The 13958-nt window shown below is 36.1% G+C and overlaps 1 protein-coding gene across 2 annotated transcripts in view; it reads left to right on the forward strand.

Annotated features, from left to right (window-relative positions):
• Window positions 1-13958, forward strand: part of USP9X (ubiquitin specific peptidase 9 X-linked) — a 119991-nt gene that overhangs the window by 17006 nt on the left and 89027 nt on the right. For both annotated transcript variants that reach the window (XM_074359535.1, XM_074359536.1), the window contains exon 2: window positions 13616-13869. In XM_074359535.1, the coding sequence (XP_074215636.1) occupies window positions 13774-13869 (96 nt within the window). In that variant the 5' untranslated portion in view covers window positions 13616-13773. The remainder of the gene's footprint in view (window positions 1-13615; window positions 13870-13958) is intronic.

Below are 13958 nucleotides of genomic sequence, written 5' to 3' on the forward strand. Positions count from 1 at the left end.
ACTGAAAACCTTAAAGGGAAGATTAGATGTAGAATTTCCTACATTTGGAGCAGTTAATTTCCAAATTTTAATAGTCTTTGGGCACCCCCTCGCCCCAATTCCCTGCAAAGTTCTAACCTTCAGAGCATCTCTTTGATGCCCTTTTTGTGCTCAAGTTAAAACATAAGTATTTTCTTTTTAAAACAGGTTTGTTTTCATTTTTATGATATTCTTAAACATTAGTACATGTATTTTGGAGTACCTGGATAATTGTCTCACAGTCAAGAACTGCCACACCATTTCAGTACTTGTGTTAGCTTTGTGTTTTTAATGCATTGGTGATTTGTCAGGTAATGAGAGCAACAGAAGCAGACTTAACACATAAATGATGTGCTGATGTAGAAGAAAAATTATGTCAAGACAAACTGTATGTACAGAGTGATGTAATTCAAGTTGGAGAGGTGTATCTCCCACATGATGGTAGTAGGCGAGCCATGCAAAACTCAAAGGAGAGGGGAGGGTATAGCTCAAGTGGTAGGGCGCATGCTTTTAGCATGCATGAGGTCCTGGTCAATCCCCAGTACCTCCTCTAAGAATAAATAAATACTAAGTAAACCTAATTACCTCCCCCCACCAAAAAATAAATAATTAAATAACTAAATTTGGGGGGAAAAAACCTCAAAGGAACCCTTAGCAGTCAGCAATATGCTGCCATCTGTCACATATTAATAGTTTTGTTTGTATTTAGTTAGTAAATGTTTTGTATAAGAGCAATAAGCATAAGGAGTTTAATTCTAATTTCATTTATGCACATGTTTAAGCGGCATTAAAATAGAAAGTAATTTAAATTCATTTTTAAAAATTCTGTTAAGGTAGAACTAGATTTGGCAAACATGAACCAACTTAGTATTGTCGATAGAAATCTGGTGCTTGCAGTCAGGTGACTGGAACTGGGACTCCAATTCCATATTTACTAGATTATTCCACTATTTATTGAATGAAAAATATACTTCACCTTAAAAGGGTGGTTCATTTGTTCATTGTTTTACTCAGCAGATAATTAGTTTGCTAACTGTATAGCACTGCATAATTTTGATGCCTTCTTGTTAACTGGTTTCTTCAGTCTTCCTATTGTCACATTTTCTTTAGAGCCAGCACAAATCCTGATAGGAATACTGTGCTATGAATTATCTCACAGATGGTAAGATTTGATTTGAAACTTTTTAAAAAGTAGGGCAAAATTTTGAAATATGGTAGGATTCTGTGTTAATGTTAACAGAATAATAAAAGCAGTTATATTAGTAAAACTGTTGAGGCTGTTTATTCATTTCAAAGTTCAGCCTGTGCAATTAAGATATGTGTATCAGGAGCATAGAATCCTGGTAATTTATAGTTGGGAGAGTACTTCTCCCCGGACTGATCTAGAAATCATATTCATAGGGAGCCTGGAAGGTTCGGAAATAAGAATTGTCAAGAGTACATAATAACCTAATTAACATTTCAAGGGAGAAATAACCAGCACTTGATAGAACACCTACTGTTTATTGGGTGCCTTCTATGTGTATGGCACTTCATATACATTCTCCCATTAAAGCTTCCTGGTAGTCTCTGAAGGTATTAGCCACCTTGAGAGAAAAAGAAAGCTACTTGGAGATTAAATATTATCTATTATATTGCAATTGCTGAAAAACCTCGTGTTCTGCAAAATCATGCAGCAAAAAGTAAGAGGGCTTATGGGGAAATAGGATTAAGCAAACTGATCACCCAAAATCAATGTAACTTTGTAATTAGAGCACTAACAAAAACAATAAAAATTCCAATAAAATAAACAGCACAGTTTAAAAGATCCTAAATTCCTGACAAACTATAGTGAATATAGGACTCAAAAAAAAAAAGGTAACCTAATGGAACCCTTCCATATAGCAAGCAGTTGCAGTTAACTGAGTTAGGAACACAAGGCTGAAATAAAATGCACAAAGATCAGGAGGAACAGTAAACGTACTTCCAAGACAGCATGTGGTCATACCAAGCCAAGAAAAATGTAGGGTAATGGCTGTCCAATCCAGAACTTTATCTGCCAACCCTCATGCTGCATTCAGCTGTTGTTACGTAGTGCAAAACATTAATATGTTGAGGGGGAAATTGCTTATAAATTAACATGATTTGCAGGTGTGTATGTGAGCATTTGCCAGTGAGCTAAATCTCATTACAAAACTACAGGCATACCTCGCTTTTGTGTTTTGCTTAATGCTCTTGGCAGATGATGATGTTTGTTTTAAACAAATTGAAGGTTTGTGGCAACCTTGCGATGAGCAAATCTTTTGGCATCATTTATTCAACAGCATTTGCTCACTTCTTGTCTTTGTCACATTTTGGTAATTCTCACAATGTTTCAAACATTGTCATCATTATATTTGTTATGGTGATCTGTGATCAGTAATGTTTATTACTATTGCAAGTAGATTATGACTTGCCGAAGACTGGTGATGGTTAGCATTTTTATCAATAAAGTATTTTTAAATTAAGGTATATGCTTTGTGTTTTTACACATAAACTGCTGTTGCACACTAATAGACTACAGTATACTGTAAACATGATTTTTATATGTCTTGAGAAACCAAAAAATTCATGTGACTCACTTTATTGAGCTATTTGCTTTATTGTGGTGGTCTGGAACTGAACCCACAGTATCTCTAAGGTATGCCTGTACATGTTTTGTAGGTGAACAGACCTCATGTTTACCAAGTCTTTTTCACTCTAAAACACATGCATGTTCCATCCTCAGTACTAAATTACAAATAGTTGTCTTTAAAGTGTATGCCCTTCAATGGAATGTTACTTGAGAGGGAAGGGAACTAATACTTAACTGGACAGCTCTGACATTTAAAGATAATCATTACCTTACCTAATCATTACAACCATAGCTTTGTATCCTCAGGTGAGGAAACTGAGTCCCAAAGATGTTTGGGAACTTTGCCTGTGATCACACAGAAGTATCAGAGCAGAAATTAAAATTCACATATTTCTGGTTAGAAAACTTGCTTTTGTATATACCACACTGCTTCTTGTAAAACAGTTTGGAGACCTTTAACAAGAGTGGTTGGCTAAAATACTTAATAGGATTGATGAAGTCCTTCTGTCTCTCCCATAGCACTGAACTAGAAATGGAGATGTAGTATAGCAAGGGGATGAGCAGAGCTGTTGGTAACAAGGTGTCTAGATTTGAAATTTAGGATTGTCGCCTATTAGTTATTTCATCTTAGTCAGATTACCCTTATATTACCTTAGTTTTTCTCATCTGTACAAAGGTAAAAAGTACTTACCTCTTAGGGTTATGAATATTGAGTGAGTTAATAGATCAAAACGTTTTAAATGATAACATGGCATATGGTAACTGCTCTGAGCTGTTGTTTTGTCTGTCACTCTTGTCCCATTGCTTCTCTCATTTCCTTTTTGGTTCTTTTTCTCCTCTTACCCCACACTGCTCTCCTAATTTCTCTCCTCCCTCCCTATCCCTTCATATAATGGATTTCAAATATGTTAAATATAGATTGCACTTATTGAATATTGATGTTTTTAATACCTCCTAAGTTTTCTTTGATGTTTTGGGTATATATGTTTGGATGCCTATTGTTTGTAGAGCTGGACAGTTTTCTAAAATAGTGGTTTATGAGGACGTACAGTGTTTTCCTTAAGGTAAGTGCTGTGGAACTGAGTATATAGGTATGCTATTTCAGTCTAATCTTTGTGTGTCTAAATTTGTTGTATTTTACATACACGTTAAGCAAGAAAAAAGTGTTACAGTATGTTTTAGTGATAAGTTCTTACTTTAGTTTTGTTCTAGCTTTAAGAATTCAGAATTTTTACTACTTGTAGGTGACAGGATTTTGTATCAGGAAAATCAACTGAGGAGCAAGTAAGTAGTTTGAATATGATTACCGTGCCAAAATAAATCTATTTAATTTTCACATATTTGTGGATTTCCCACATTTCCTTTGGTTGAATTCTGATTTTATTCCACTGTGTTCAAAGAACATACTTAACTTTCCACCCAATAACTTTAAGTTTATTGAGACTTGATTTACAGCCTAGTTTATAGTCTGTCCTGGATGGTGTTAATGTATTCTTAAGAAGACTGTATATTCTGCTGTTGGGTAGAGATCTGTAGACGTCTGTATGATCTAGTTGGTGGTGTTAAAGTCTTCATTTATTTTTTGAACTTTTTCTTGTTTTTACCTATTATTGAAAATGGGGAGTTGAAGTCTTCAGCTGTTACTGGTGAATTATTTCTTTCCCTCTCCTTCTCTGTCATTTTTAGCTTCATATATTTTGAGGCTTTGTTAGGTTGTATATATATTTTTATAATTGTATTTTTTGATGATTGTAAAGTGTTCCTATTTATCTTTAGTAATTTTTTTGTCTTGAGTCTTTTTTCTGATAAATGTATAGCCACTCCAGCTTTCTTATGGTCGCTGTCTTGCATGATGCCTATTTTTCTATCCTTTTACTTTCAACCAGTTTATATCCTTAAATACAAAATCTCCTGTTGACAATATATGGTTGTCTCCTATTAACAGCATGTGGTTAGATCTTTCTTTTTAAATCCAGTCTGTCCCTGCATTTTGACTGAATTTTATGAACCATTCACGTGTAATGTCATACTGATAGAGCCGGGTTTACGTCTGCCATTTTACTTTGTTTTCTGTATCTTGTGTCCTTTTTTTGCTTCTCTCTTCTTCCTTTACTGATTTCTTTTGCCTTAAGTGAATATTTTTTAAAGTATTTTAATTCCTTTCAGTAATTTTTTCCACTATATTTTTGTTAATATTCTTTTCTTAATAAATTTATTGAGACATTTACATAACACACCATTCACTTAAAGGGTATAATTTAATGGTTTGGGGCCTATCATTAGCTTTTTAAATTGTGTTAAAATATATATCACAAAATTTGCTGCTTTAACCATTTTAAGTGTACAATTGAGTGACATTATTTACATTCACAATATTGTACATCTTGTCATCACTATTTCCAAAGCTTGTTCATCACCTCAGGCAGAAAATTTGGGACAGTTAGCCAGTAATTCTCCATCTTCCTTTTCCCCCAGCCCCTAGTAACCTCTACTCTCTATCTGAATTTGCCTATTCTAGATACTCATGTGAGTGGAACTATACAGTATTTGTTCTTCTATATCTGGCTTATTTCACTTAGCATGGTATGTGCTAAGTGAAATAAGGCTCAGCCGTGTTGTAGCAAGTATCAGAACTATATTTCTTTTTAATGACTGAAAAATATTCTACTGTATGGATACACCACATTTTGTTCATCAGTTGATGGACATTTGGGTTTTTTCTACATTTTGACTAGTAAGATTAATGCTGCTGTAAACATTCATGTACATGTTTTTGGTGTAGACGAATGTTATTTCTCGGGAAAAAAATATATTTATACACACACATAATGGAATGACTGGGTCATTTATTAATTCTATGTTTAACTTTTTGAGAAATTGCCAAGCCATTTTTCAAAGGGGCTGTACCATTTTACATTCCTGCTAGTGTATGAAAGTTCGAATTTCTCCATATCCTTGCCAACACTTGTTACCTGTCCACTCATTCTTGGGGTGGTATAATGTACATAAGATGAAATTTACCATTTTAACCTTTTTAAAGTATACAGTTTTGTGGCATTAAGTGCATTCACGTTGTTGTGCAGCCATCACCACCATCCATCTCCAGAACTTTTTCATTTTTCCCAACTGAAATTGTGCTCATTAAGCACTGACTCCCCATGCCTCTCTCCCCCTCAGTCCCTGATAACCATCATCCTACTTTTTGTCTCTGAATTTGGCTACTCTGTATTCCACATATAAGTGGAATCATACAATATTTGTCCTCTTTTTTTTATTTATTATTTAGTTATAGTCAGTTTACAATGTTGTGTCAATTTCTGATATACAGCACAATTTTTCAGTCATACGTGAATATTCATATATTCATTTTCATATTCTTTGTTCTCTGTTTAAACTTTGTCATCACATTTTCCTTATTTTTAAGCATGGTTTCCTTTAGTTTTTTTTTTTTTTTTTTTAAGCATACTCATGATAGCTGTTTGACCCTGTCTTGACTTAGTGCTAAGTCTGACATGTGGATCTGCTCAAAGTCAGTTTCTTTTGCCTGCCCACCACCACCACTACCGCCATGTATGGGCCATACTTTACTGTTTCTTTGCATATCCTGTAATTTTATTTATTGTGAAAACTGAACCTTTCATATAATGTAGCAAATTGGAATGCTGATTCCCCTCTACTCCCCACCCCTAGGACCTTGTTATTTGCTTATTTTATTTGTCTAGTGACTGGCTAGACTATAAAGAAGTTTGTTTTCCCTGCATTTCCCTGCTCTTCAGAGGGCAGCAGCCTTAGTTAGGCACAGTCACCCTGGGATGACAGTGGTTTTAGCAAGGCTTTGTGTGTTTTGTGATATCTCTGTTAAGCTGTCTCCCTCTGTTGACATCACATGCACATGTTAAGTCTCACTAAATGTTGTCTGATTGCTTTATTGTTTTAGGTGGTGCCGTGGGATTTAATTACCCCACAGTCTTAGCCAGTTCAGTTTTCCTGCTTTCCAAGGAATAGTCTTTAAGGTTTGTTTTGACCCCAGAAGGCTCTTCTAAGCTGTCTCTTTCCCTCCTTTCTGGTAAACTGCTAGCTAGTTTAAAGTTTAGCTTGTTGCTCTCTTGAGACAACCAGCCTCTTAGTTGCTTAATTACCTCAGTCTCCATTGTTTTCTAGTGAACCCTCAGGCACGAACTTCTCTGTTCTCAAAGTCAGCTCACTTTGAGAGAACTTCAAAGGTCTCTTATGGCCTGTTTCCCTCCTTGGACAAAACCTTTTTCACCATTGCTTCAGAACTGTGGTGGAACTGAGGCCCGCTCCTGTCAGTGACACCCTTGCTTCATGAGCAGGGTGTTGGGTGGGAGCAGCAGCCTCTAGTCTTCTCAGCTTGTCTCTCCTTGTGTGGAACCTCAGTCCTGTGAGTGAGATGGAGTGAGTGCCATAGGACCACATTATTCTTGGCCTGCTGAACCTGGGACCAAGCTTTTGCTCAGCAAGTGGGACCTGGATGGAAGAAAAGGGCCCCAGACTTTTCACCTGCTCTTGCCTGCAATAGAGCCTCTGCAGCTCAAAGTTGAGGATGATGAGAAATGCTAGCTGCCTTCCCCTCCTGGGGAGGTGCTTGACTGGGGGCTCAGGGGAGAGAGTCCCATGTTCTTGATGGCACCCACCTGGAATGGAGCTTCTGTCCACTGAGCGGGCTCAGAATGCCACACAGACTATCTGTTCTGACAGATACAGTAGATTTTCTTTAGTAAGTGTTTTGTCATTTGCTGTATACCCTTAGGATGATTTCTAGAGACTTCAGGGGGTTTTTTTTGTTGTTTTTTTTTATGGTTTTCACCACTTACAGTTGTTTCACTGGGGAGAGTGTCCACAGAGTTTCTGATGTCATTGTTCCACAAGTCATTTTTAATTTAAAATTACTCATTGTCTACAGCCATTTAAAAATTCATATTTGAGGGGGGAGGGTATAGCTCAAGTGGTAGAACTCATGCTTAGCATGCATGATACCTGGGTTCAATCCAGTACCTCCTCCAAGAATAAATAAGTTAACTTAACCTCTCCCCATCAAAAAAAATTTTTTAAAAATAATTTTTAAAAGTTAAAAATTCATATTTGAGAATGCCTTGGGAAGGATGCTGAAATTATTGAAACTTTTATGTACATATGAAAGCTTCCAGTACCCTGATTGTGTACATATGACTTTACAGACACTTAGTATGGAGGAGTTTTGAATAAAGGTAGCCATTTACTAAGCACTTCTAAATGAATAAATTTCTGCTGCTGCAAAGAGTTTGGAGTGCAGGATGCAGTTCTGATACGATGGCTTCTAGGGAGTTACCCATATGAAGTAGTAGTGGGTGCACATAGTGATTTAGTGACAAAAAATTAAGACTGTGTGTGTGTTTAATAGTGATAATAGCAAATGGGTATTTAGCTCAAGTAATATATTTAGATTTAACAAAGATTAATTGGTCATCTTCATTTGCGTTAGTCTGAGTTATTGCATTTGAATCTATCTAGTACTAGCATCACACTGGGGCTGGGGTGGGGGGAGACTTGTGCTTAATATAGCTGACTTGACTGGTTTTGTGCATAATTTATGATAATAATGTGATAAGAATTATGAGTCCTATTCTAATGATAATGGCAGTGATGGTGGAGCTAGAAAAAAGAAGGCCTTTACTCTTGAGTATAGACTACATTTTAAAATTGCTTAGCGATATTTAGGTTAATAGCTGTGGACTCAGCTGTTGAAAATAACTTGCTGCATTTTGAACTCCTTAACATGAATTCTCATCTTCCCATTGAACAGTAGTTTTTATAACATGGTTTTGGATTATGCCATATTTCTTAGAAATACAGCTATTATACTTTAGAAGAAAATTCTGTGATGTGTAGCCATTAATGGTGAACATAAAAGAATACTTAAGTTGGTGAAATTAAAAATTAAGTGAAAATTTTAGTTTTATAAAACATGTTCCTACATCACAAACATTTTGATACTTTATCTTGAAGATGTGGATATGGTGAGATTAATGGTAGATTTTTTTCCTTATTTTCAGACACTATTAATACATGGCATGGTAGTTAAAGCTGTAGAACCCTGGAGCTTGTACTCCCTGGGTTAGAATCCTGGCTCTACCACTTTGACTGCCTATTCACTCTGTCCCAGTTTCTGAGGCTTGTCAACTCCGCTGTGATAGTATTGAAATTAGGGAATGAGAAGTTAGGGCTGATTGTGAATGACTTTAAACAATAGTACTCATGTAAAAGGTAGAGAAGAGAAAGCCACTAAAGGTTTCAAGACTGGAAGTATTAGAAGATTAATTTAGCAATTATGTACCAAACAGACTGGTAGTGTGGAGACCATCCAGGATGCTGTTTAAAATTGGAGTCTAGCCTGAGTGGGAGTGGAAAAAAATGTTGGACACATCATAAAAGAGGAATTGATGGAGATGGGAAGGGAGAGGGTTTGACTTTGTTGTTGATTTTACCCCTTCCCTCTTTTTTTTTTTTTATTATTTATTTGTTTCTTTGTTTCGAGTGCCCACCTATTGTATGCCAATGAATCCTTGGGATTCAGTAATGAACGAAGCTCATACAGCTTCTGCCCTTACAGAGCTTTTGTGTTTTGATGGGGAGAGAGATCATCACACAGATGCTATGAACGAAAACTTCAGCTTGCTCTGAGAGCCTCAGATAGGAGTACTTGATGAATTCTGAGTAAGAAGAGTTGAGGGCTCGTGAGTCAGGATGGGCAGAACTAAGACTGCTTTTGCAGAGGCTCCAAAGTCAGCATGGAAAGTACATTTTGAAGGAGCAACAAGAAGACATTGAACTGGATGGAGTTAGAACAGACTTTGGGTGGGATAGTTGCAAGATGAGGCTGGAGTGGGGTGTTCGAGGGCCTTGTAGACCATTAGAGAAGTATTTTGGTCTTCATCCTGGCCTTTGAGGATTTTTAAACAGGGCTGTGACATGATATGGTTTGCGTTTTAATAAAATTCAAGCGATCATTTCTAATGCCAAAAAAAAAAAAAAAAGTAACTGGAGAGATGAGCACAGCCCTGATGGTAATCATGCTTTTAAGAGAAAGATCAATCTCTTATCCTTGTTCCCCCCTTTTCCCTCTTAATTCTCCCCGATTCAAATTTGGAGAGAGAAACTCAACTCATTTTGATGACCAGTAAAGGAAATAATTTGTTGGAGTTTTGGACTTGGTTGTTGTTGCTTGTCTCTCTCCTTAATCTGTAGTGTTAAGTTCTGCAAGAACAAGAGTTGCCTGCTTTGTACTGCCATATATTCCCTTATTCCTCGAACAATATGTGGCCCGTTGTAAATGCTTAGCATATATCTCTTGAACGACTGAGCTTTGAGTTTTTATTTAGGCATCTTTTATTTTTTGGATGAAAAGAGAAAAATTCAGAGAAGGAACTCTTTACATATGCTAGGATCATTTATATGGAATTAAAAGAGTTTCAGGGTGCTGTATAAAAGGAGAGATTCTGGAATATAGGGAAGGTTTGAGCAGAGATGGAATAATGACGCTGTAGAGAAAGGACCATGCTTTGTCCTGGGGGTTTCTCTGGTACTAAAGCCCTCCACTTGAAAGCTGCTCTAGAAATTTAGTTCTGCAAAATTTAAAATAAATATAAATGGTTGTCACTTACAGAATACAGTTGCTTAATACTCTAGGTTGCCAACCTTTATCCAGGTAAAGATGATACTACCATTTTGGAAGATGTTTTTATGCCAAGTTTGAATATGAAAAAATCCTTTGTGTTCTAAAGGCAATCTAATATTGCCAATTTGGTTACATCTTGTATTGCAGAAAATCCAAGATGCATTCTGGTAAAATCTGAATGAAGAGGAGGGAGAACAGTGACCCTTAGAGTACATTTGTTTTTCTAAAATAAAACACTAAGCTTTATGTAAAGCTTAAAACTTCATACAGTGAATTTTCACATTGTGATTTGTTGAATTTTAGCATTCCTACAGGAAATGGTTGTTACTGTGTCAAATTTTAAATGATTTGAATAATTATTGAGTTGCTGGGTTCTGTGTAGGATACTGCTGCTTCGACTAGGTAGAAAGCTTGTTCTAACCCTGCTAAGAATGCCTCAGTATGTGTGACTTGGAAAATAAGCTCCTTTAGAACCTTGAAGCTACTTCTTGAAATAAGTAAAGCAGTATGATATTCCCATCTCTTTCTTACACTAGGATTGAATGAGATTTATTAAGAAAGGTAGTGGTGTTACTGTTGATACCTTAGTTGAAACATATCTTGAGAATTTTTTTCTATTCAGATTTTTCCAAATTATATCTGAATACATTATTTTCAAAGTCTTAGCTCAAATATTCAATAACCCTGCACAGTACATTATAGGAAAAATAAATTTTTTGAGAATTACTATGTGTTTGGTATTTATGAAACTCTTTTACTGAAATAATTCTCGTGGCATTTTTGTGGGTAGCATTATCTCAGTTTTAAAGACCTGGAGAAATGAGTCGTCGTTACTGGCCTTTTAAGACAGGCAGTTTGTAAGTGGCAGAGGTAGGATTTTTGAACAAGAGTTATGTTTGAATCCACAAGTTATTTTTAATTGCTCCATACCTATGTCTTGCTCTTAATCTCTCAACCTAGCACACTGAGGAAAAGGTATCCAGTTCTTATGTAGTGGTAGAGAGATGGCTGTTAAAAATAGCAAAATAGAATACGCCATGCTGAAACCTGCTGTACCTGCCCAGCAGCACTGGGAATCTAGAAATGTGGAGAACTTAGTCGTAGAGGAAACTGAGAAACCAAGAGGCAGAAAGATGAGACTTTATAAGGGATAGGGATGGCAAGCAGCTTTGAGGCTTTGCCAATGGAATTTTCTGCAAGAAGCAGAAGATAATTTAGTTTTGTGGTCTGAGAGAAAGGTACTTTGTTTGGGGAGAGGTTACAGACTGCCACCTTCTCCATTTACCTTAAAGTTACTTTGTTTAAAGGAATAGTCCCTTTTGTCTAGAGCAAGAAGCAATTGTTTGACTATCAGTTAATTGTCAGTTAGTAGAGCATTGATGATCTGTGGACCAGACCTTCTCTCCCCCCCCCCCCCCCCCGCCACCAAATGTACATATTCACAAAGCTTTGTATGTAATTTTAGGGGATTTAATCTTCAAACCTATCCATAGACCTCAATTAAGACCCACTGGCTTAAAGCAATTTTGGTAGCTTAACACGGCACAGCTATATGATGAGAGAATGGAAGGGGGAAGGGAAGACAGAGGCTTTTTTTTTTTTTAAGATTTTGGAGGAAAGAAAAGAGCAGAGGTTGAGGGTGTTGTTGTTTTTTTTTTTTTTTTTTCTTCTTCATTTCAATAACAAAGATTCAAGTATATTTATAGGCTAAGAACGAGGCACCTGGGAAAAGATTGAGGAAGGTGACTGTTGGAGCATCATCCATTGAGGATCATAAGCAATGGGATCATGAGCCCAGGTTGGGGGACAAAAGGAAGAGACTGGAACAAATTTGTAGTAGAGAAGAGTATTGTTGAATTGGTTAGCTAATATTCTGAGTGGTAAGAAAAAAAATACGCAATTTCGCAGCCAACCAAAAATGGCTAAAGAAAATGATAGGTGGGTTTTTCCAGGTTTCTAAAATTGTCTACTTCACATAGAACTTTTTGTAATGTAGGGTGTGTAAAAATGGAAAACAAAAGTGAAAGAGAGGCTATTCAATCATGTTATCTTTTAATTGTTTTTCCACTTTACACATTAAAGATTTTTCTGTTTTTAGCTTCACCAGTACCTGATGTTATCAGTCTTAAACTTTGTTTATTACACCAATTCGATAAGTGAAACAAAGTCTTGTTAGAACTCCCATCTCTGGGTTAAGTGATTATATTTAAATTTGAGGCAAACATGGACTAAGTGGAAGTGTGGTTGCCTTACTTATAACCAAATACCTATAAATCAGTCAGCTAAAGTTTTCAGTCTCACGGCCCATTAGAATTGGTCATAAGGGAGATTTTTTGAAAAGTAATTTATTCAGTCTGGAGAGGAGTTTGGACATCAGTGTTCTGTTTTGTTTAATTGAAGTATAGTTGGTTTACAATGTTGTGTTAATTTCTGGTGTACAGCATAGTGTTTTAGTTATATATATATTCCTTTTTCACATTATTTTTCATTATGGGCTATTACAAGATGTTGAATACATAGTTCTCTGTGCTTGGACATCAGTGTTTTTAAAACCACCTTGGATGATTTTGCTATGTAGCTAAGGATGAGACTCATTGATCTAATGAATATAACCTATAGAATTGTGGCATTCCTCTATACAACTATGCTAGTCAGGTAGCAAAGAAGAATTCCATTGTTAAACAGTTGGGATCTATAGCCCTATCATAGCTCTGGAAGTGCCTGTGGCCAAAACCTTGCCAAAAGTGGAGTCAAGGTCATTTGGCAAAATAGGTTGTATTGGAGGACTAGTATACAGTTTGAACCCTCTCCAAAGAAAAATTCCCCCAACGTTTTAAAGTTTCTGTTAAAACCACTTGTAAGCTTGTTTAGAAACCATTTATAATGCCCTAATACCAGTGATAAATGTTAGTTGTGCAGTCCTTTCTGAATTGTTTTTAAAAATCAGATTTTATTACTTGGTTTTTCTTGAATATACACATTTTTACAACATATTTAAAGCATTAGCAAATTGAAGACAGTTTTAACCACTCCATAATTGAATCAAAAGGCAACTTAATAAATGTATCTTGAGAATGTATTTGGAATCCCAGAAAGAAACTGAAATATTATATCATACTTGTATGTTTTCTTACATTAACAGCTAATGTACCATTATCAGTTTATTAAGTTGAATAGAGTATTAATGAAACATTAGCTTTTCACTTTGTCCTTGCATTTATATAGCCACCTTCTCCTGACTAGATTCATTGGTAATATTAAGTTTGAACAGTTCTTTAATTGATGTTTTCATATCTAAAACAAATGTACTTTTTTTCTTCTACTTGTAGGTTATGCAATGGTCTCTGCAAGATGGTTTATTCTTGAATTGGAGCTTTTTAAGACTGACAAATGCTGGTACTTCATCTTCTATAAGTGGACTATAATTTCTTTTTTCAAGACAACTACATAAGCAGACAAAATTGCAAAGATCTGCCCAGTGTCGAGTATGACAGCCACGACTCGTGGCTCTCCAGTAGGAGGGAATGACAGCCAGGGCCAGGCTCCTGATGGACAGTCTCAGCCCCCCCTCCAACAGAATCAGGTAAGACGTTTAAGATATTAGTTAAAGCTATGTTGGTGTATCTATTATGGACTACTAAATAATGGAGCATGTTCTGAATAATTTGTGAA

The sequence above is a fragment of the Camelus bactrianus genome, chromosome X (assembly GCF_048773025.1).
Source record: "Camelus bactrianus isolate YW-2024 breed Bactrian camel chromosome X, ASM4877302v1, whole genome shotgun sequence".
Lineage (NCBI taxonomy): Eukaryota > Metazoa > Chordata > Mammalia > Artiodactyla > Camelidae > Camelus > Camelus bactrianus.